Source organism: Nesoenas mayeri, assembly GCF_963082525.1.
Source record: "Nesoenas mayeri genome assembly, chromosome: Z".
Classification (NCBI taxonomy): Eukaryota; Metazoa; Chordata; class Aves; order Columbiformes; family Columbidae; genus Nesoenas; species Nesoenas mayeri.
In genome coordinates this window covers 66,641,511-66,663,266 of record NC_137542.1, presented here as the reverse complement: position 1 = coordinate 66,663,266, position 21,756 = coordinate 66,641,511, and the positions used below count along the sequence as shown (strand labels likewise).

The 21,756-nt window shown below is 38.9% G+C and overlaps 1 protein-coding gene across 1 annotated transcript in view; it reads left to right on the top strand.

Moving 5' to 3' along the window:
- Positions 1-21,756, top strand: part of GLIS3 (GLIS family zinc finger 3) — a gene marked incomplete at its 3' end in the record, with an annotated part of 159,024 nt that overhangs the window by 32,087 nt on the left and 105,181 nt on the right. The window contains exons 2-3 of the mRNA XM_080361972.1: positions 2,302-2,570; positions 8,476-9,601. Of these exons, the coding sequence (XP_080218098.1) occupies positions 2,317-2,570; positions 8,476-9,601 (1,380 nt within the window). The 5' untranslated portion in view covers positions 2,302-2,316. The remainder of the gene's footprint in view (positions 1-2,301; positions 2,571-8,475; positions 9,602-21,756) is intronic.

Below are 21,756 nucleotides of genomic sequence, written 5' to 3'. Positions count from 1 at the left end.
CACAGAACAAATTCTCTTAGCTGTTCTCAGCATCACCAAGGTGCTTTTTATGCACAGATAATACGAGCAGACCCTATAATTGAAAGGTAAACCGGGATGTATTGAGGATGCCACATTCTGTATGTAACTGTACTGGGTTGACACGGCTCCCTCTTGTGGGTTTGCGTTTGGGATTTTTTTTTTCTGACAAGTGAGTTCCAGGCAGCTCGTGTTTAATCATGTATAAATAGCAATTTCACTGTATGGTTGCAGATGGTTGTTTGAACTGACTAGATGACATATGGCCTGACCCTAAATGAAAACCTTACAAGTGCACAGTCCATGATTTCCTGGATATGACAAAGTAGATGTTATTGTTACCCACTGAAATTTGTTGAAAGGGGCTTATGAGTGAAGGGCATTATGGTATAATCCAAGGAAGAATCAATATATATTTGGTGACATGTAAATTCTTAACTTCACCCCACCCACTCTTGCTAAGAGGAGCAGTGTTCATATTACTGCCAGTGGCAACTTATGCTTTTTGCCCTAATTTTGCCAGCTGGTTCCATTTTAGCACTCTGTAACATTGTAAAAGTGACAACTGAGTAGCACAGTGATTTAGCTTTAGTGAGTTCAAAATAACAACTACTGCACAGGAAAGAAAATAAAATGTCTTCCCATTTTCTTTTGATTTACTTGGACATCTTTATTAAGGGGACACAATAATCCCACAAAGCGTAGAAGTTATTTGTTTGTTTGTTTGTTTTTCTGGTACCCACAGTGGAGTTAAGTTCAGTACAAGGAATTAATCTTCACATGTTTGTCCTCAGAAATTTCCAGTCCTTCTAGCTAGTTTTAGGATGGGTTATTAAATGTTTTCTTCCGTCCTTCCCCTTGAGTTTTCAGCCAGATGCTGTATTTGTCATTTATGTTTTGATGTAGTAGAAGTAAGCAAGCTCTTTTTCTTCCCAAGGAGTACATGTTGGTGGTGGTGGATCATGCAGTCACCTTGTAACATCTGTACATGAATTTACGAAGTACTTAGGATCCCAGTGGACTGAAAGCTGTGAATGTGTTCCTCACACATATGTAAGGTGTTGCTATTTAGTCAAAGAGAAGAAGAATTTGAAAAAAATGCAAAAAGGAACAGACCTCTGAAACAGGAGCAAACATATCTATTTATCGTCTTGTTTTTTTTTTTTTTTCAGTTTAAAAAAAAAAAAAACCCAAACAAACTATAATTTGAAATTTCTAGGGTGAGTTGCAAATTTTTAAGGTAATCCTGTTTGATCTAGAGGACATTGAAGGATTTGGATTTTCTTCCTATGACTGTGAGGGCCATAAGTCCACAACCAGTTTGAATGCCCTTGAGAAAAATGAGTAAATGAGTTGTACAACTGAGTCAGAAGTAGATCTAATTTAGAAAATGGTGTAAATTGAAATACTTATTGAAATCTCTGTTTCTTCTGATGTTGCTGTCCTGCTTTGGGGAGTAGTCTGAACACAGGGAGGCAGCTAGGAAAGTGAATAATCTCATTATTAATTTTCAGCTGTGATGAGAATTTGCTAGGTAGCCAACAGCTTCCATATTATGACCTGCATTTTAACGCTTTCAACTTGATCTGTTTTAACGCTGAGTATATTGTAAACCATCATCTGTGGCCTAAATCAGAACACAAAGTACACACAGAACCTTTTGCAGATAATATCCCACTTGCCAGCTACCTCCGTAATCATCTCGTGCTACTGTATAATAGCCACCAGTTTGAGTCATGGCAGCAGTGATTAGGAGCAGATTGTGGCCTTTTGAAAAAAGTCCAGAATGCTTGATCCAGCTCAAATTCCTCTCCCCAGGCCTCTGAGGAACGCTGGGTTCCAGCTGTAACTCTGCCCTGGAGCGGAGACTGTCCCCGTGCTTTGTGGGGGGGTACTGGTAGGAATGATGGAAGGGTCTGCAGTGACTCGAAGCTGGGTGGTTTGGTAGGCACAGCGGTGTTCCTGTAGCCTCCCTGGGTTCTCTGGTCCGTCCTTCTTCAGAGAAGGGTGTGCTCATGGCTTGGCTGTCCCTCAGATCAGGGCTGTTCTTTTACCTGGACTCTTCCAGAGGTGGTTTTTCTTATATTTTATCTCTGATGCGTGGTCTTTAGTTTATGTACTACAGCACATGTTTTAAATGTGCATAATTTATTAATTCTCCATTAGAATGTTGCTTTTTTTTCTTGGAGAAGTTTGCAAAATCCTTGTATTGGTCCTCTGTTTCATCTTCATCTGAAAACAGTCAGTTACAGTTACTTTTTCTACCTTTGAAAGTGATGTGAGTTCTGTGGCCTAATCATGGGGTCCTGGGAGATGAATACTAACCTGCCTTTTTTATTTTTAGGAGGGCTTGGTTATGGACCTGTGTGCAAGTCCATTGGAAAAGGCAGCTGCAACAACACAATAGCCACCAGCAGTCCCATGACAGTTCAACAGATGGGACCTGTTTCACCCCCTGCTAATCAGGTTTCAACAGCATGCAACCAGATCAGCCCTAGTTTACAGAGGTCTATGGACGCTTCCAGCTTGAGTGCTTCTCCATCAGATACAAGGTCCTAAGTTACTTTTTTATATTCAGTACTTTAAAAAGATGGTATTTTAATTCTTCTGTAATTTAAATGCAACCTCTCTGATGATTAAAATGGCCTAAATGATGCTCTGTTATGCCCCAGGAAATTTAATGCAGCTCAATTTAGTTCACATCAGCTACAATCATACTGTATGGATCATTCAAATAATGGGTGAAATTTGCCTACACACTTTCAATGTTTGATAGGGCTTTGTTGTTAGATAAAGATTTTTATAGTCACTTAACTATATGTTTGTACTAGGGACAGGAAATGTTATAGAGGATGAAAGCAGAAATAGTCCATGTGTTGCATCTTCATGGTCAGTGATCTATTTTAAGCTTACCATAGTGCTAAAAGTGTTAGGTTGGTGCCTATCAAGTAACCTTGATGCCAGAAAAAATAAAAGCCCTTCTAATGTTCCTCTCTCTTCAACAAATACCTTTGCTTTCAAATCATTTAATTGTTTATATAATTAAGCTAATCAGATCAATTGTTCCCAGTCTGCACGGAGCCAGCAGTTAACTTTATCTGTGTTAGACTTGTGTTCCTGAAACTTGCCCATTTTCCCAACTCTGGTTGGGTAGTTTCATAAAAACTGTGGCCTCTCCCTGTAAGTGTTGCCTTAAACCGCAGATAAATATTGGTTAATTGATTTTTAAATGCTTAAATAAATTTTGAGATTTTGGTTGCATTGTAGACAAACATGAATCATAGAATCATTTTGGTTGGAAGAGACCCTCAGGATCATCGAGTCCAACAGTAACCCAACTCTAGCACTAAACCCTGTCCCTAAGAACCTCGTCTAAACACCTTTTAAACCCCTCCAGGGATGGTGACTCCACCACTTCCCTGGGCAGCCTGTTCCAGTGCCTGACAGCCCTTTCTGTGAATAATTTTTTCCTAAAATGAAGGGAAAATAGCTATTCGGACAACCTCCGTATAAATACATTAAGCACATACTTGGATATTAGTTAAACGTACGGTGAGAAACATTCTGTTGTGTTACTTTAGAAGCCATGTCCCCACTTTAGTAGATGTGACTTGTGCAATAGTTGCCTAGTGAGTTGAAATGTAACTGTTCTTTTTTACAAAAGGCCACAAGAGTCTTTATTCTCAAAACAGTTTACATTTTGCTATATCACTTTATTACGAGCCAAGGAATATTACTGAAGTAATTAAAATTGATATTATGTAACTGGAAGAAAACCTTGCTTCCCACTACTAGCAGGTAGTTTGTGACATTTCTGCCACTTCCGTTGTGAAGACTGAGTTCCCCCAGGACAATTCACAAAATTAATTATGCTTCCTATGTAATTATGTCAGGGAAAACCACTCAGTGCTAACATGATGACAAATGAGAAATCCAGAGACATGCCTTTGAGACAGAAAAAACCTGATGATACGAAAATGCTGTTAAGTAATTATTATTTAATTTAATAAGTTTTAGGCATTCCTGTATGGTTCTGAAGACTGTTATTTTTATCTGAATGTGTGGTGGGGTGTACTGTGTCAGTGCTAAGTTATACAGTTTTGTTTTTGTTTTGAAGAAACATTTACTAAGGGTGAACTGAAGTTGAAACTCTGGCAGAATTGAGGCTTTAGTGTCTCTAGTCTCTTTTAATGATTTATCAATGAAGATGTCATAAAATTAGTTTGTCACCCAAAGAATGTCCATTTCAGCAATTTTGCCCTCAAATTGACCACTTTATGGTGCAAAACAAGTTTAAAGTCAGATTTAAATTCACGGGTTGTTGAAACACCCTTTATATATATATATATATATATACACATATATCTTAATTGCTTCAGCAATAAACTGCATTTGCCTAAACTGGTTGCCTAAACTGACTCCGTTATCTGTCATGAGCTGAGTGCATCTCTGGATTGCATCTCTTGGGCATCGTGAACCATCCTCTGGCAGCTCAATCCAAACCAGATTATTTGATGAGTTGACCCAAACCAAAATTACTTGTCTTGATTTTTACTGATGGGAGAAAGAAAAATGTTGGCAAAATTGGAGTTTTGCTACAGATAACATAATATATTGGTGTATATAGACCATGGGGGAGAAGACCTTCCTCCATATTTTTTGAGATTTTCCCAGAAATCTTTTCAGAATATTCTGTTATGCTGCTTGAAACCAGAAATAATACTGCCGTCTACTCTGATGCAAGTCAGAAAAGAACGTAGGAAAGAGCAAAGGGTTCTTGGCTAGTAAAATAGAAGACCATGCAAAAAGATAAGACAACATAATTTTAACTCTTCCATGTTTATGCTTAGTATTCTGGGTTATATTTGACAGTGTGATCTCTGTACACAGGGAGAGAATAGAAAGTAGTTGCAAGAATCTCTTGTAGATGTTCATAAAAGACTTGGTCCAAAGTCACAGCTAGTTTAGATTACAGTAAGCAGACATGGCAGTTAATACCATCTGAGAATCTGGCACAGTGGTATAGCTGGCTCTTCATTTTCATATTAGGTGTGTTTATTTTCCCATGGAATACTACTTAGTCTCAGTGCAGGCTGGGTTTTAGAGAATTCTTCTTTATTTTGGGAGCTGGAATCTTTGTTACTTTTGAATTTAGAGGATTAAGTGAGAACCAAACTTCTTCAGGTTATCTGGCTCTTACTTATTGTATTGTTGAAATTCTGGGCCAACTTTTAATTTTTGTCCTGTTATGAGACTTTTAAAATGCAGTTTTTCTTCAGCCTTGCTGATGGATATGTCCCCTTTATGTTAGGCTTTAGTAGCTTTTTTGAATGATACTGGTTCTTCTATGCATCTCACTAAAATTCTTGAAATTACAAAAATAGACTTATTACATTGATGCATGATTTTTTTACCTATTTATAAAAGAAAAAATAAATAACCGAACTGGCAAAATCCCCCTTATTTCTGTTTTCCAGATATAAATGTATTTAGCCTAGCATGGAAAAATCAAACCTCACTTACTTTTCTTCCACTGTTGAAGACTGTGGATCTGTATTTGGGTTCCCAGCATACTAACATGATTTAAATGCCCCATAATGAACTGTGCTTTAACAAAGCCTGTTGATAACAGGCCCAACAGCCTGGATCAGTTATTTTCACAAATAATTATCCCTTTAGATCTACATCTTATACAAGATTAACCTGGCATAGCAATCCCATTTTTCTCATTTCTTGCAATGCAAATTGTAGCTAGCATGTTAATTGTGCGTTTCTTCAGCCTTCTGTTTTGAAAGTGCCATTTAAACCCTGATGAGGTAACATAACCTCTGTAACAGTACCCTATACTGACAATCGATGTGAACAGGATGTTTCCTGTTCTCATATAGCAAATCAACCATCGGTTACAAAGCAAATATCTTGAGCAAAGGAGCATTCACCCACCTGTCCCATAGGTCACCACAGCAAGTCTAGGAGATATTTAAAAAATACATTTTTGCTGTTTGTGAGCCATCTCAATACACACACACACAGCACCTGCAGACTGGTTCCTCTCTCCCCCAGCCTGTGCCAAGCGTCCCCTCTAGACAAAAAGGGGTCGAGGGGGCAGCCAGGGTGTCCTGACCTCTCTTCCATCTCTTCAGCAATGACTGGGCTGTGTTCTGGCAGCACGATCCAGCCCTTAAACCAAGGTCACTGCAAAAGGACTTCTGCTTCCTCATGTTGGTTGACAGTCAAGTGCCGAAACATGCTGTAATGTTAAGTAGTAGGACTCAGGGAGTGCTTGTGTGGTGGGCAGAATAAAATAACAAAAACACTGATTTTTCAGCTTCAAGCTCTGTGGCTAGAGCTAAATGTGGAAAACTACATACATTTGTTTTGTCTGAATGACTTTACCTGGTGTTTTCATAGATTGCTTCAACCTTGGTGATCTAATTGAAAGGTAATCCACAGAACTCAGACGTGAAAAGTTGATTTACCAAGCAAAATAATGGAAATCTAGTAAACAGTGCCATATTCACTGGGAATATCACCAGAGACATTGTTCAGGAGCTGTTCTTGGTCTCTTGCCTTGACTGATGTTTTAAATGGGATTTGTATCCCCAGTTTTAGCCTACCACCTGTTCTCAAATAAGTACTTTCATATATTTCTAACAAAGCCGTAGTCTCTGCAGTAAAGCTGTGGTGCAGAAAATAGAATGCAATTATGAGCCTTAACAAACCTGTCCCGTGGATCCTTGTTTCCTGGAGCAGTCTCTATAAGAAGGTGTTGCAGAGCTCAGAAGGTATTGCTTACCCTGAGTAGACATAGAAACTTGGTTCCCCCTTAGAAAAAAAAAAAAAAGGCAAGTAAAATAAGTAGAAGTGCTTCCTCAAAGGTGCTTGATGTAACTATCTGGATCAAGAAAGAGATCTGTTTTTATTTACTTCCTTTATGCTGCATATTTTCTCTTTTAGAAATCTAAAGTTTGTTGCAGCATAAAACCTTGCAGTAAAAGAAATATAAATAACTGACTATAGGAACATACTTTTGTAAGTAAGAATATATTATTCCTTCCCTGCCTGACTGGTTGTTTGGATTATTTCATGTAAATATTTAATATACTGTTTACTTAGAGCTTTAAGAAGTATTTAAGAAGTATTTAAGGTACCCATTAGCACTTATTAGCTGTCTTTTTTTAAGTTAATTTAACCCCCTGAAGTCTTTGTATGATAGGAGGAGCAATTGTGTATCTTCTTTCTCCTGAGAAAGCTGAGAAGAACCTGAGAACCTGAGAAGCAGTGATTGACTTGTCCACCTTCAAAAACGTGTTTTAGATTTAGAAGATAAATCAACTTCCTTATGTTCTTGATCCACCATTGAAATGCCTTGCTTCATCAAAAGTGTATTGTGAAAATAATAAACCCAGGAATTAACCCCCTGTCCTCTGAGATCCCCAGGTTCATCTTGATACAGATCTGGTTCTTCCTACTGTTACAGCCCCTTAAAATATAAATTAGTATACTGATAGCACCACTGGCTGACAGGAAATCCAAGTCCACTAAGATGAGAACTGGAAACCTAAAGACAAAAATCTACTTGGCCTCTACCCAGCATTTCTGGCTATGAATTAGGGACCTTGATGTCCTTGTATTTCTTTTTTATATATTTCTGTAGGAAAAAATATGCTTAAGGGCTTGCGGGTGTGTTGTTGTTGTTGTTGTGTGGTTTTGTTTTGTTTTGTTTTTAAAAGCTACCTGTAGGACATTTGCAGCATAAACAGATTTCTTAATGTTTCTGTGAAAAACCAATTATAATAGCAAGAGTACACTTTAGTGAAAAATTTTGCTTGCTGACTTGGAAGCAGATAAATCATCAAATCAAAACTAAGTAAACCCCTTCAACCAGTTCTTCTACATTATTCATTTATTTAGTTTGTTTTGTGAAGTTAGATATTATCTGTATGTATAAACTTGAGCTATTTCTGTAGAGAATACTATTTGCATGCATTGGAATTGACAAAGTCATTCAGGTTAAATATTTATTCTTTATTAATCAGTTTTCTTCCCGTTCTTTGCCAGCAAAAATAATAGTCAACTCAAATCAATATGAGTTTCATAAAAGGCAGGAACATAATGCTCTGGTTTCAGAAGCCCAAACCCATTTACACAACAGCATTGATTTCTGCAGTAACAGATCAAGAACTTTAACAGCAACTTTTCTTCAAAATCTTGAAATTTTAAAGGTAGTTTCCAAAGTGACCTTGTTGCATATGTATTGCCTGTGTAAGCTTGCTGGTACCTTAACTGAGGGTGCTAAAGTTGAGTACCTAAAATTAGGGAGAACTTTCCTCACATTACTTTAAACTTACGTGTGTGTAAAGATAGAAGAATGATTTTTATAGTGGTATATAGACATGAAATTTGAACTGCTGAATTGTTTAACTCCTTGCTTACTTTATTGTGCCATTGTTTCAGGTCATTCTTGTCACATGAATCTCTGGCCTCTGCGACGTTAAACTTGTCAGAAAGTCATTCCACTTTGACCATTAAGAAAGAGTGGTCACATGGGTACAAGACACTTCCTTCTGTTCCTGCTGAACAAGACTTACAAAATGACAGTGAGCTGGGGGACTTATTAAATTTTTCACCTGGAACATCCGAGTCCAGCAACTGCATCTATAACTCGTTACCGTCCTACTTGCTTGGCATGGAGAATAACCATTCCCCTTACTCTAGTCCTTGCCATTCTTCAGCCCGGTCTCAATCAGCCCGCTGCAAAAAGAGAGCCCTCTCTCTGTCTCCTCTGTCTGACGGCATTGGGATCGACTTCAATACAATCATCCGTACATCCCCAACCTCTCTGGTGGCCTACATCAACAGCTCCAGGACATCACCAGCAAGTATCTCCCCACAGCCTGAGGTCTACGGGCATTTTTTGGGAGTGAGAGGAAGTTGTATACCCCAAAATTGCTCTGTTCCAGCTGCCCAGAAGGGCTTTCTCATGGCTCATGGCAACATCACCTTCCCGGGGTACACTGAGAATGGGGCAGGCGAGTACCAGCGCATGCAGCAGCTGGAGGAAGCCAGCCTGCAGATGGCCAGCACACCTAACATGGTGATCCAGCAGGGCCTGCCGCCTGCGGACAACCAGCTGGTGGGTGTCCTGAAAAACGAACGGCTGGGTGACTTCTCAGGCCGTATGGTCGACGTGCCTCCTCCACCCCTACTGCCGCCACCTCCCCCACAAGGGCCACCCCCACCATACCACGCTCACCAGCACCGGCACCCACACAGCCTCCCCGGTCGCGTTCACCCTCTGCCCGTGCCTCCGTCTGCCCCTGGCTCCCTGCTGGATGAAGACGGTGAGCTGGATGATTTCAGTGGCAAGCATGGCTGTCACTGGGTTGACTGCGGCGTGCTGTACGACCAGCGAGAGGAACTTGTGCGGCACATAGAGAAGATCCATATAGACCAGAGGAAGGGAGAGGACTTCACTTGCTTCTGGGCAGGCTGCCCACGAAGGTACAAACCATTTAATGCCCGTTATAAACTGCTGATTCACATGAGAGTCCACTCAGGAGAGAAGCCCAACAAATGCACAGTAAGTCTGAATTCTGTCTTTCTTACCAAGAAAAGGCTCTCCATTACTCATTAAAATAGAGAGAAGTTATAATTCTGCCTTTGTTTTTCGTAGTTAATGGTGTGCTTTTTAACTAGTCTGTGTGAGTGAATGACCGCTCCATCTTTTCACCTAGATAGAAAGGAAAGGTATTATTTAATTTTATATGTATCAACAGATAGGTTTGCACAAAATTTTATTTTCTGAATTTAAAAACTTTGGGTTGCAAAAGTGACACAGTAGACCTTGATAAAGCAAAACTTAAGTAGCATCAGTATGTAAGTACCTGCATGAAGGACACATGTGGGAATAGTGCTGCAGAATAAATGGCACAATTTATCCTGAAATATTCTGGCATTATGTTACTCCTTTCTGACGTGAGGAAAATTTGAGATCTTGCATAATGTTACCATGAGAAACTGAGAAGAGTTGGGTATTTTTTAAAGCAGTTGTTTGTTTCATTACTAACAAAAATGAGGCCCACACCCCCGTTTCCATGAATACCATAGGAAGAAAACACATGACAATTTCTCTGTTCACAGATTCCAGCAGTGAGCATTCAAAACCCAAAGTCATGTTTGTCTTGCTGTTTTTCTTAGGGTCAGTGCAAGTCAGTCTCTCCATATGTAATCACATGGAGTGATAATCAATCCAGTAAACCCTAGAATCCATTCATGTTTAAACTCCAGTGAACCATCTATAATCTCTGTAATTCAGATTCCTGGTTGACTGTATATCTAGTCTGTATTTTGGATCACAATGAGCTTACTTGATGAGCCCTAAACTAAAGTGTGTGCCAGGTCATGCTCTGCCACAAAAAAATGAGATATGTCTATATTAGCTGCTCAGAGATTGCTTTTATAAACAATAAAAAAGTGTGATTAATTTTACTGAACTTCAGCAAGAAGTGCTGTATAGTGCCAAGAAGTTTGCGTATCAGAAGCAGCAGCCGCATGCTTATCTAGCTTTCATATTTAGAAGTGTAATGAGATGCAGAAATATTCAGGGTAACATGATAACCCTCATAATATGGGTGTAAATCTGGAGCATGGGCTCCTTTTCTTGGGACAAGCATGCAGAAGTGGCATTCTTTAGCAGAGCTGGAATGAAACAGCTTGCTGCTTTCTTCTTTTACCATTTCACAACTGGTATGAATTTGGAAAAACATATTTGGTTTTCTAATCCCAAGGGGCCGTGGTCTGGAGGTTTCTTAATATATTTAGGAAATGCCACACTTCATACCTTTTTTTACCAAGCAGTGACATTTATGATATTAATACCATTTCAGGTTTTAAACAGATTTTAAGTGAGATATTAGGGAGAAGATGATAATGAAGTATAATTTCTGTAATTAACAAAAAAATTATGCAAAAGAAATCTTTCACCAAACCTGTATGAATTCATGCTTTAAAGTGATAAATCAAAACAATGCGTTCATAATCTTTATTTTTCACCCTAGGATCTTTCTATAATTTGTTTTCTGGTTCTGCGTGTATGATGTCCCTTCTGATAAAATCATTATGAAGTAAAAGTCTTATGTCCACTGTAGTTTGCAGACTAATAAGAGGCAGTCTAGTAGACAAGCAGGGAAGGGAAAATGCCAAACACACATCTGTTACATTATGTGAACCATCCAGATTTATTGCAGAGAATATAGCAGAACTCATAGGTCTTTGGGAGGAACACTCTTCATGTAATGTGTCAAGACACGTTATAATCAATGGCAACCGGTTGCAGCTAGTCACCTTAGTGATATCACACACTAGTAATTGTGTGAGCATTTTATGTGCTGATGGTTTCTGGCATTTTGCAAGAGACAATTTTTTTTAAAGCATATATTGCAATAGTTCCTAGTCAGTATATTTATCATGCAGTATTTGTTTCTGTGCAGCTGAGTGCTGAAATTGTATTATTATATACTGTGTTGTGCATCCCAGTGGATTGCTGTGATAGTTCAGCAAGCTTTGCAAGGTTTTAGTCCCCAATGTCAGGATTGCATCGCAGTTGTATTGTGACACTCATAGAGATAATGTGGAGTCAGATGCATAACTAAGTATAGGCTGAACTTCATAAAATCATGTTATTCTTCTCTGTTATCGCTCTGTGATGATTAAATCGTACATTCGAGAAGCAACTTGAAAAACAGCTAGGACTGCAATGTTTGATGTGCTTACAGTAATATCAGGGCCAAGTAAAATATTCCATTGACCTCAACATTTCCTTTGCCACATCTAAACTAGTTTCTATTTATCTATGGAACAAAAACTTGAAGTTATAAACTGTAGCTACAAGCAGTACTCTCGTCATTAGTTCCTTCTTGTTCTGGATGAGCAGTCTTCTTCGATTCTAGAAGATAAAAGTGTTGTAGGGTGGATATTAATCAGCAGCACATAAAAACATGTGACAATCCTGATAATCAGATCCAAACTCAAAGTTAAGCGTTCTTAAGGTCAAAAACTCAGAACATACTTGTCCCTCTGTACAAAGGTAACTAGGGTGGAGTGGAAAATAATTACATACTGGTCTTGTTAGGTTTGTTTCATATTGTCAAGGAAGTTTCTTTTCCCTGGGTTTCCTGAAGCAGAGAGTCAGCCATGGATTCCAGAAATTCTTCTTAAATGAATAATTTATTTATAAGTCACAGCATAAAGCAGTTTGAGCTGGGTGCTTCCGGTAGTGGGCACCTCGATTAAAGAAGGCCTTGGGCAATTATATCCTTACAATCTAGGCTTCCCACTGCTCACACATCAGTTTGAGCCAATCATAAAATCAGAGTCTGGGGTCTCCCTGTTCTTCATTGGGTCCCCTCATTTTCATTGGGCAGGCCATTTCTTAACTCTGCGGGTAGTCTGTTTTTTTGCTGACTAGACTAGACATCAATCAAAGTGCTGACCTCCAGTTGGTATTTTGCACCTGCAGCTGAGGAGAAGAGTAAGTCCTTGGCAATAACCAAAACATTATTCTGTTTCTCATCTTCTCTTCTATACGCTGCTTTTTGCATAATGAGGCAGACAGTTCAGAAGTTCACAGCAAACTTACTTACTTAGGCTAAGTGAGTTCTATGGAAGCAGCTTCTAAACAAGTTCTGTAAGAATTAGTATACCAAGTAATTCAATAAGCTAAGGCAGTGTAACTCTCTGGCAGTATTGTTCGTTTTCTGTGCATCAGGCTCTTTTGTCCAGCTTTAACTGAATTTGCTGTGGAAGCTGCATGTTCACATTAGATCTTGGCATTTTATTCCAATATACTTTCTCTGTTTACTGAAAAATCAAGATATAAATTTAATTCCTAACCATATTTAAAAGATTGTTTCTCATTCTAAAAAATGCACTTTAATTTTAAACACTGCAAATTTCATGGAGTCTTGCATTTTATTTTTTGTAAGAAACCAAAGTAGGTGGCTATGCTTGTCCTTGTTTTATTACATGGAAATTTGTGAAGTTGAAGAGCACCTGCATGTAAGGGGCCTCAGCTGAAGTTCCCTTGTTTGGAGTAGGAGTTCATTAAATAGCTGTTAAAATGCATTAGGCTCACTTACTGTTCATTAAAAAAACTTTCAGGCTCTATTCAACTTACTGTATCTGGAATGTATTCTTCTTTTCAGTGACCTGGTTTAAAGACTGAAAAAAATTATCACAGTATCACAGTATGTTTGGGATTGGAAGGGACCTCAAAAGATCATCCAGTCCAATCCCCCTGCTGGAGCAGGAACGCCTAGGTGAGGTCGCACAGGAACATGTCCAGGCGGGTTTTGAATGTCTCCAGAGAAGGAGACTCCACAACCCCCCTGGGCAGCCTATTCCAGTGTCTGTCACCCTCACTGAGAAGAAGTTTCTTCTCAAATTTAAGTGGAACCTCTTGTGTTCCAGCTTGATCCCATCACCCCTTGTCCTATCATTGGTTGCCACCGAGAAGAGCCTGGCTCCATCCTCGTGACACTCACCCTTTATATATTTATAAACATTAATAAGGTCACCCCTCAGTCTCCTCCAAACTAAAGAGCCCCAGCTCCCTCAGCCTTTCCTCATAAGGGAGATGCTCCACTCCCTTAATCATCTTTGTTGCCCTGTGTTGGACTCTCTCCAGCAGTTCCCTGTCCTTCTTGAACTGAGAGGCCTCGAAGTGGACACAATATTCCAGATGTGGTCTCACCAGGGCAGAGTAGAGGGGAAGGAGAACCTCTCTCGATCTACTAACCACCCCCCTTCTAATGCACCCCAGGATGCCATTGGCCTTCCTGGCCACAAGGGCACAGTGCTGGCTCATGGTCATCCTGCTGTCCACCAGGATCCCCAGGTCCCTTTCCCCAACACTGCTCTCTAATATGTAATTTCCCAACCGATACTGGAACCTGGAGTTGTTCCTGCCCAGATGCAGGACTCTACACTTTCCCTTGTTAAATTTCATTGGGTTATTCCCCGCCCAACTCTCCAGCCTGTCCAGGTCATATTATTAACGACATGTTAATATATATTTAGTGTCTATTCCTAAACTTCTTTATACAAACTACATGTGGCAGGTTCAAATGTGTTGTATTTATTTATTCATCTATGCACTAGCTTTTACTTTGTAGGAATAAGTTAAAGAACAAGTTGAATGAAAAATTGATGTTGAATTGCAAGCAGTTAGTACATCAGTGGTTGAGATAAAATCTGTAGTGTTTGCCAGCAGTCGCCACAGAATGGTATCCCAGATTCCCTCAGGTTTCCTCTGGATGCATTCAAAAAAGCAAAGTGAATGCCTTTCTACATGCAGATGTAGAACTGATGGCAGTGAAGAATGGTAGTCAGAGAACCATATTTTATGGTGCAGAATAAAATTTATGAAACCTATAATTTTGTTCTTGTTCTGTCGAATAATTTGATTTTACTGTTAAGTATTTGAGACAGCTTTTCTTTCCTTTTGACTTAGATATTTGAAAAATCTAAGCCAGATTTTTAATGAACTTTTAAAAACATGCGTTTTTTTAGTTTCCCTATAATCCAGAATGACTGTTGAAGTATCTAAGAATGACAATGAACATTCATAATTGCACAAGTGCTGATGTTTGTGTGGAAAGGTTTCTAATTTGTTGCCTGTTTATGCTTATGGATAAGCACAAAGATTATATTTTATTTATTTTAATTTCCCTATAATATGATTGTAATTGAACATTTTTTTACTTTTTTTTTTCATTGCTCTACCAAACTATAAATAAATGGTAAACTAAAAAAAAAAAATGAAACACTCTTAAAAAGTCATCTACTTGAAATCTAGAATCCCAACCCAAACTTTCTATCTGCCAAGATTTCAACTGCAGAAGATCTGTAGCTTGGTTATGCTTTTGTCTTGTTTTCGGGGGGGGGGGGGGGGGAGGGGAGTGTTTGGTTTTGGCTTTGGGTCGTTTTGTTGTTGTTTGTTTGTTTGTTTTTAATACTAGAATTTTAAACTAGAAAATCAATTGCATTCAAAGCTAGAAGGGTGAATACTAAGGTTGTGGTTTTGGACCATGTCTGGGTAAAATATTTGGAAACTGTATTACTCTGTAAGTCATAAAATCTTTCTAGATAACTTCTGTTCTTTTCTGCCAATTTTACTATGCATTTTCAGCATTCTTGTTTGATTGATGGCTGGACCTGTATCAAGAACAGAGTGAATGTATTATGAAGCTTTCCATTTACTGATACAAAAGCCTAACAATATGGGGAAATGGAAAATGCCACAACAAAACCAGAAATAAACCATTCCCAGAAAACATGATTCTGTTTTAAAGAAAGGAAGAGAGAAGTGGAGAAAACTGCTTAACAGATTATACTGTGCATTGCAATATTACGTCTTCAGAAAGTAAATACAGTTTTAAGCAAAGTGAAACACACTGTTAGCTTTTATTCAGGTGCTTGACAATGATTTCCTAAGGATTAGAAATTTAATTAATGCTTCTGGTGCTATGTGGAGAACTTTGCAGACATCTAGTTCTGATGCTTTATCTGTGAACATAGACTTTAAAAACAAATGTTGATGATTACACATCACAGTAGAGTCATTGGATTATTTGTACAGAGTAATTAAGAAATGGAAAAACGCCACATACCTTTTTTTGCACTATATGGTTGCACTAGTTAAGTATGTTGCAAACCACATGCAAATATATTCTGAAGCATTTGGACCATGCTAAGGTATTCTTTGACTTTTTTTTCAGGATTTCGGTTCAGTTTAAGATATTTTTACTTACTTTAAAAGAATCAAGAGAGGGGGGCTGGTTCTGCGAATTTTTAAAGGGTAAATTAAGTTGCACAGCAATAGTCTTGCAGACGTTTGTGAGGTTCTTCCAGGCAGAATCCTGAAGTCACTGACACACAACTCAGTGATTCCATTGATTTCAATGGCATGTCTTGAATGCAGCTTTGTACGCTTATTTACATAGAACTGTAGAATCATTTAGGTTGGCAAAGACTCTTAAGTTCATCGAGTCCAACCACAAATGTAACACTGCCAAGCCCACCACTAAACTGTGTCTCTAAGCCCCGTGTCCACACACCTTTTAAATACATCCAAGGGTGGTGACTTCACCACTTTCCTGGGCAGCCTGTTCCAGTGCTTGATAACCCTTTCCATGAAGAATGTTTTCCTAATATTCAGTCTCAACCTCCCCTGTCACAATTTGAGACTGTTTTATCTTGTTACTTGAGAGAAGAGACCAACACCCTCCATGCTACAACCTCCTTTTCAGGTACTTGTGGAGAGTGGTCAGGTCTACCATCAGCAGGAGGCACAGTAGCCTGAACACCAAGGAGCACAAGAATCAGCTTGATTCCCTCTGATTCCTGAAGCAATTCTGTTTTACCGCCCTTGCAGTCCCAGTTAGCTGAGGTGGCCTTTAGCAGATGCTAAAATCTTGTGCACTTTTAATGATAGTTGCAGAGTAGGTTTCCAAAGGACTGCGACAGTGTAAGGATTATGCACTGCTCAGAATGTGGTTTTAGTGGGCTCTGCCTGTTGAAATAGGCTTCTTGGACAGGGATATTACCATTGCAGCTAGTGCAGTGGAGTCCTCTATTAGAGAAATGCAGTTGCTGTTGATATTGTGTTGACAGGGCTTGGGTAACTGCTGAGCAAACCTTTCTGAACAAGGATGCCAGGAAACAGCAAGGTCTTTGGAGGCTGCCACTGTGAAGGTGCAGGCTGTGTCTGTGTAGAGAGCTGAACCAGCTGAGAATAGGAAATTCAGAAAGAGGACGTAGTGAGGATGCTGTGACTGTTTTGTCTGGAGCTGCCGTGGGACTCAGTTAACTCTATTCAGTGCACCTGGCTTAGCTAAACATTGGTATAGCTAAACATTGGTATAGCCACATGGCGATTGTTTTCTGGTATCACCTTTATCTAGTCAGAATGCTTGCTTTTCCTGTCTATTAAAGATTGTTTTGATTTATGTTTTATACTTTCTTACTATAATTTTTAAGGATTTATAGCAACTTTATTCCAAAAGTACTCAGCTTTTATGAATTGACACACATCATTACAGAGTTCAAGATCACAAGTGAATCAATTTAGAGAGATGTCATTGTGGTAAGAAATTCTTCTTCAAGAGCTGTTTCTGCATGAAATGTTGAAATGTAATGTTCCTCATCTGTCCATGAAGTAGTGTGCTTGATGCAAAGAGTTGTTACAAATTTCCCTCCCTCTCTTTTTTTCTCTTTGAAAGCTTTCTGTTTGTCATCAGCTGAGAACAAGCTCAAGGAAAAGATGACAGTGTGACTTTATGGGTACTCCTGGTACACTTCTATAAATACATTCAAACAAAATTAAATTGCTTTGGCTTTTTATGATATTCTTTACTGTTTAACGTTTGCAGAATTGCCTCCAAGGTTAATCAGATGTAAACATCAAGCAATGCCACTGTTCTTCAAGGTCTGTTGTACTGCTGATGGATTTATTTTCCTAGTAACATTCAGATTTCTGTTTTAAGGAACTACAGCTATGCAAGCAAGCTTATCTGGGCTGACAATAAAAAAAAATCATTGGTTCTAATTAGGAGTCGTCACATAATAGGAAAAGACAAGGCTTCTTTTGTTCCACAAAAAGCCTGCTTTGCCTGCTTGCAAAAATGCATGGATTTCTTTCCAGTGGCTTTACATAATTCGTATGACAAAGTTTCAGTCCTATGGTCTTACCATTTCCAAGTGATTCAGACACACTTGTCGAACCTTGTTTAAGGTATTTGATGGTAATTTGTTACAGAAGTTGTTAGATGGCATGAACATGAGTTCTGCTTTGTTTTTTTAAAGGAGTGAGCTATGCGTGAACAGAATTAAGGCATATTTATGTTGAGACTGCTGTATTGAGAGTAAGTTTTTAAAAACGAGCCACTGATGAGAAACAAGGCTGCTCAGCTCTGCCTGATTCACAAGGACTCTTGGCTTTTGAATGTCTGAACAAATGTGTTCTGAATCTATTGTGTAAATTAACAATGTGAGCTGCTAAATTGTTACACTGATTTTATGTCTGCACCACTGAAGCAGGTCCATTATCACATAACTTGTTGAGGAAAGAGACATACTGATTGAGCAAATACTGTAGAAATCATTATAATTGATAGCTCTGTAGGCAGAGTAATTGAAAATATACAACATATCACCAGTTAAACTCAGACCGTTAAGCTCAGTTAAATGAATCTCAATGAAGACTGGGTTGGGAACCTGGCATTTCAGTGAATCAATGAAGTGTTCGGTTCCTGGTTAAAAGGAAGCCATCTGCAAGACTGTTGATCTGCTTTAATTGTGATAAGGTTCTCAAAAGTCTGTTGTGCATATTAGTGAGAGCTAACATGTCCTCTGAAGGCATAGGTCTTCTGCTTCTGATTGTCAAGAGCTGCTGAAGGGCCACAGAATGCAACACTAATCTCAAATACTGAGTCTGAATCATTACGCATCTTGAAAAATGGTGACAGGATCTTTAGAAATTCATGTTCTCCCCTCATCCTTCAGCTACCCACAGCGAAAAGCTTTGGAGTTAACTTCTTCATTTGTTTTGTGCTTATCAGTGGAAGATGCATAGTGGTCACATGTTGCAGATAGTCTTTACAAGACTTGGAAGACTGCAAAATGAACACTTCCATTTACTAACTTTAGTTCTTTCACCATACCAATATCTGAGTACTTTATTTTTTTTTTCTTTTATTCAAGAAGATGTAGGTCACTGAATCCGTCACCATGTGCTTTTGCAGACAAATTAAGGCTAAAATGTTAGCATCCCTCTCGTTTATGCTGTATTTTGCTAGTGTGACAGACCCTCCATTACCATCAAGCTAAAGTGGCATCTGTTCAGCAAGGAAACGGTATACCTGGCCATTCTCTGAACCTGAGAGAGACAGAGAAGACTAAAGTGAGCTGAATAAGGAGAACTCTTGATTGCTTAGATGAATCATAGAATCATAAAATAGTTTGGGTTGGATGGAACCGTTAAACGTCATCTAGTTCAATCCCCTGCAAGAAGCAGGGACATCTTCAACTAGATCATGTTGCTCAGAGCCCCAACCAGCCTGGCCATAAATGTTTTCAGGGATGGGGCATCTACCACCTCTCTGGGCAACCTCTTCCAAGGAGGACGATGTTCATCCAGCTCCTGGAGATTTCCATGACTGTCGAGTTTGAATGCAATATTAGCTAAAAGCCATTGGAAGTTTTTGAAGAGGAGCCAACAGTGGGAATGAACTGCTTTGGTAAGGATGAACAACTATAAAAAGTTGTTGTAGTAAAAACGCAGCCTTTATAAAGGAAGAAGAGAGACAGAGCTGTGCTCTGTTTATATTCCTGGAAAATGAGAAAAGCTAGTCAGTTATCTCAGGCCTTGTCTTGATACAATGCTTTTTCCTACAATAGTATGCAATATAACAGAGTAGCATGAGGCCTTTAATGGCTCAGAGCACACAAGGCAAATTTGCAACAGTGTGGGGCAGCTGCACATTCCATTTTAGATGTAATAGGGGAATCATGCCTCAGGTGAGGACACAGAGAGTGTCTGGGGATGTAGAGATGTAGAACGTTTCTATAACAGACTGTGCTGGTGGCAGAGACTGGAAACAGATGCTGTGGTGTGTCTTTGTAGACAACCTGCTGCCTGTACAGACTGTTTCTTGCTGCTGCTGCTGCTTGTTTCTCTGGAGGATGGGGAGGAAGGACATAGTTGTGTCTGATGACTTCAGCATGCTGTCACAAAGAAGAGAAGAAAATTAGGCTAGTAGGCTTTACATCATATGTGATGATTTTGGCTGTCATTCTTTTATGCATATCTGAAATTTGTGGCTTTTTTTCTTCCCAATTTTCAACCTTTATAGGCATGATTAAGTCCATTTTGTATTAGTTGTGAAGATCTTTCTTCATAGTTCTTGTGAAATTCTGTGCAGTGGGATCAATCCACAACACTGATCACGGATATGTGGTATTTGGATCTCTTCTGGCATGTATACAGCAAGCTCAGAGTTTAGGGTCACCTCTGTCTGTGAAAGACTATATAGGTACTATCTTACCTGATCCTGAGAGCTTCCCTCAGTGAACTAATGACATGAGGTATACAAACAATAAGGTCATCTTTATTAACCTCTGAAGAAAATCACAAACTCAATTATTCTGTTTTACCCCTATAGTGACACTGGGGAAGACACAAGACATTTTCTGTTAGTGTTTTAGAATCTGACTCATTACTGTGGGTTTGACATACATATATACCCTGTGGTGTACTGTATTCCTGGAGTTTTCATGTTTATTTAATTTTTTTTTTTTTTCAAAGAAATAACTACATTTTTAGATCCTTTTGTATGGTAAACGTAAGCTGAATTAAATAGCTTGAAGTCTTCCAATTTTTGCATGGTACCAGGCGTCTTTGCGTTAACTTGTTCAATGTTTTGGCTTGCTTTATCAGTTGACTTTCCAGAAACTGCATGTTTTTCCTTCTGAAGTTAAAAGTTTAGACAAAATGCAATTTCTCTTAATGAACCATGGACCTAATTTATTAACAGATAGGGTTTTCTTTTTAAATTGATTATAATCTTTACAAAGAAAAATGTTTTGACTTGAGTCCCAGAAAAATACTTGTCCATTCTATGAATTCACAGTGATTTAATTTTTTCAAGGTAATGATCTGATAAAACATTGTGTCATTGCCATAACACCCTCCTCACCAAACAGGCACCACTTCAAAAACAAAGACGATGAAGAAAGTAATTTAAACGCGTTACATAAAGTTGCACAGGAAGTTGTGAACTATGTGACCTGCGTAGAAAAGAAACATACGTTTTGAGAAAGCTAAAACAGTAAATGAAATACATGTGTCCCTGGTACAGAGCAGGCACTGTGTGTTGTATTTATTTATTTTGTTATCTACTTAGTTAATTTATATATTTCTTTGAGTATTTTCACCTATATTAGCCTGTGGGATTACATAAAATGCAGTGTTCTGAGGTTCTGTCTTCTGGTTCTGGTCATACCAGAGTTGCTAGGAACGTTAGGTCATCTGAGCTTCTTTGACTTGCAGATGTGAACAGCTGATTAACAAATTCCCATATTAGGAAAAAGTACTGTAGTTATCTTCATTTATTGGTATATACAAGATTTTATATTATCAGAAAATGAGCTAATCTATGGGTACGGGCATTCAATGTCAGAGAATCTTAGAACAGCTTGGGTTGGAAGGGACCTTCAAAGGTAATCTAGTCCAACCCCCTGCCATGAGCAGGGACATCTTCCACTAGATCAGGTTGCTCAGAGCCCCGTCCATCCTGGCCTGGGATGTCTCCAGGGATGGGACATCAGCCACTTCTCTGGGCAACATGTTCAGTGTTTCACCACCCTCACTGTAAAAAATTTCTGCGTCACATTGTTGAGAGTTTTGTTTGTGGGGTGACAATAAAACCGTGGCAGGTGTATTGTTAACTCCCTCTCCCCCTTCCCACTCAGGACAGGTGATTGGGAGGGAAAGAGGGACAGAGATAAGAGAGTTGGAAAAATTAAAAATGTTTTACTAATGCTAATAAAAATAATATAGAAAATAGTACAAAATATACAAAACCATTCTTGAAAGTCTCAGCAACTGCAGAACCGGCACCCGAAATCCTGGATTGAACTCTGCAGCCAACTGGAGCTGGATTTGGTCTTTCACTAGGC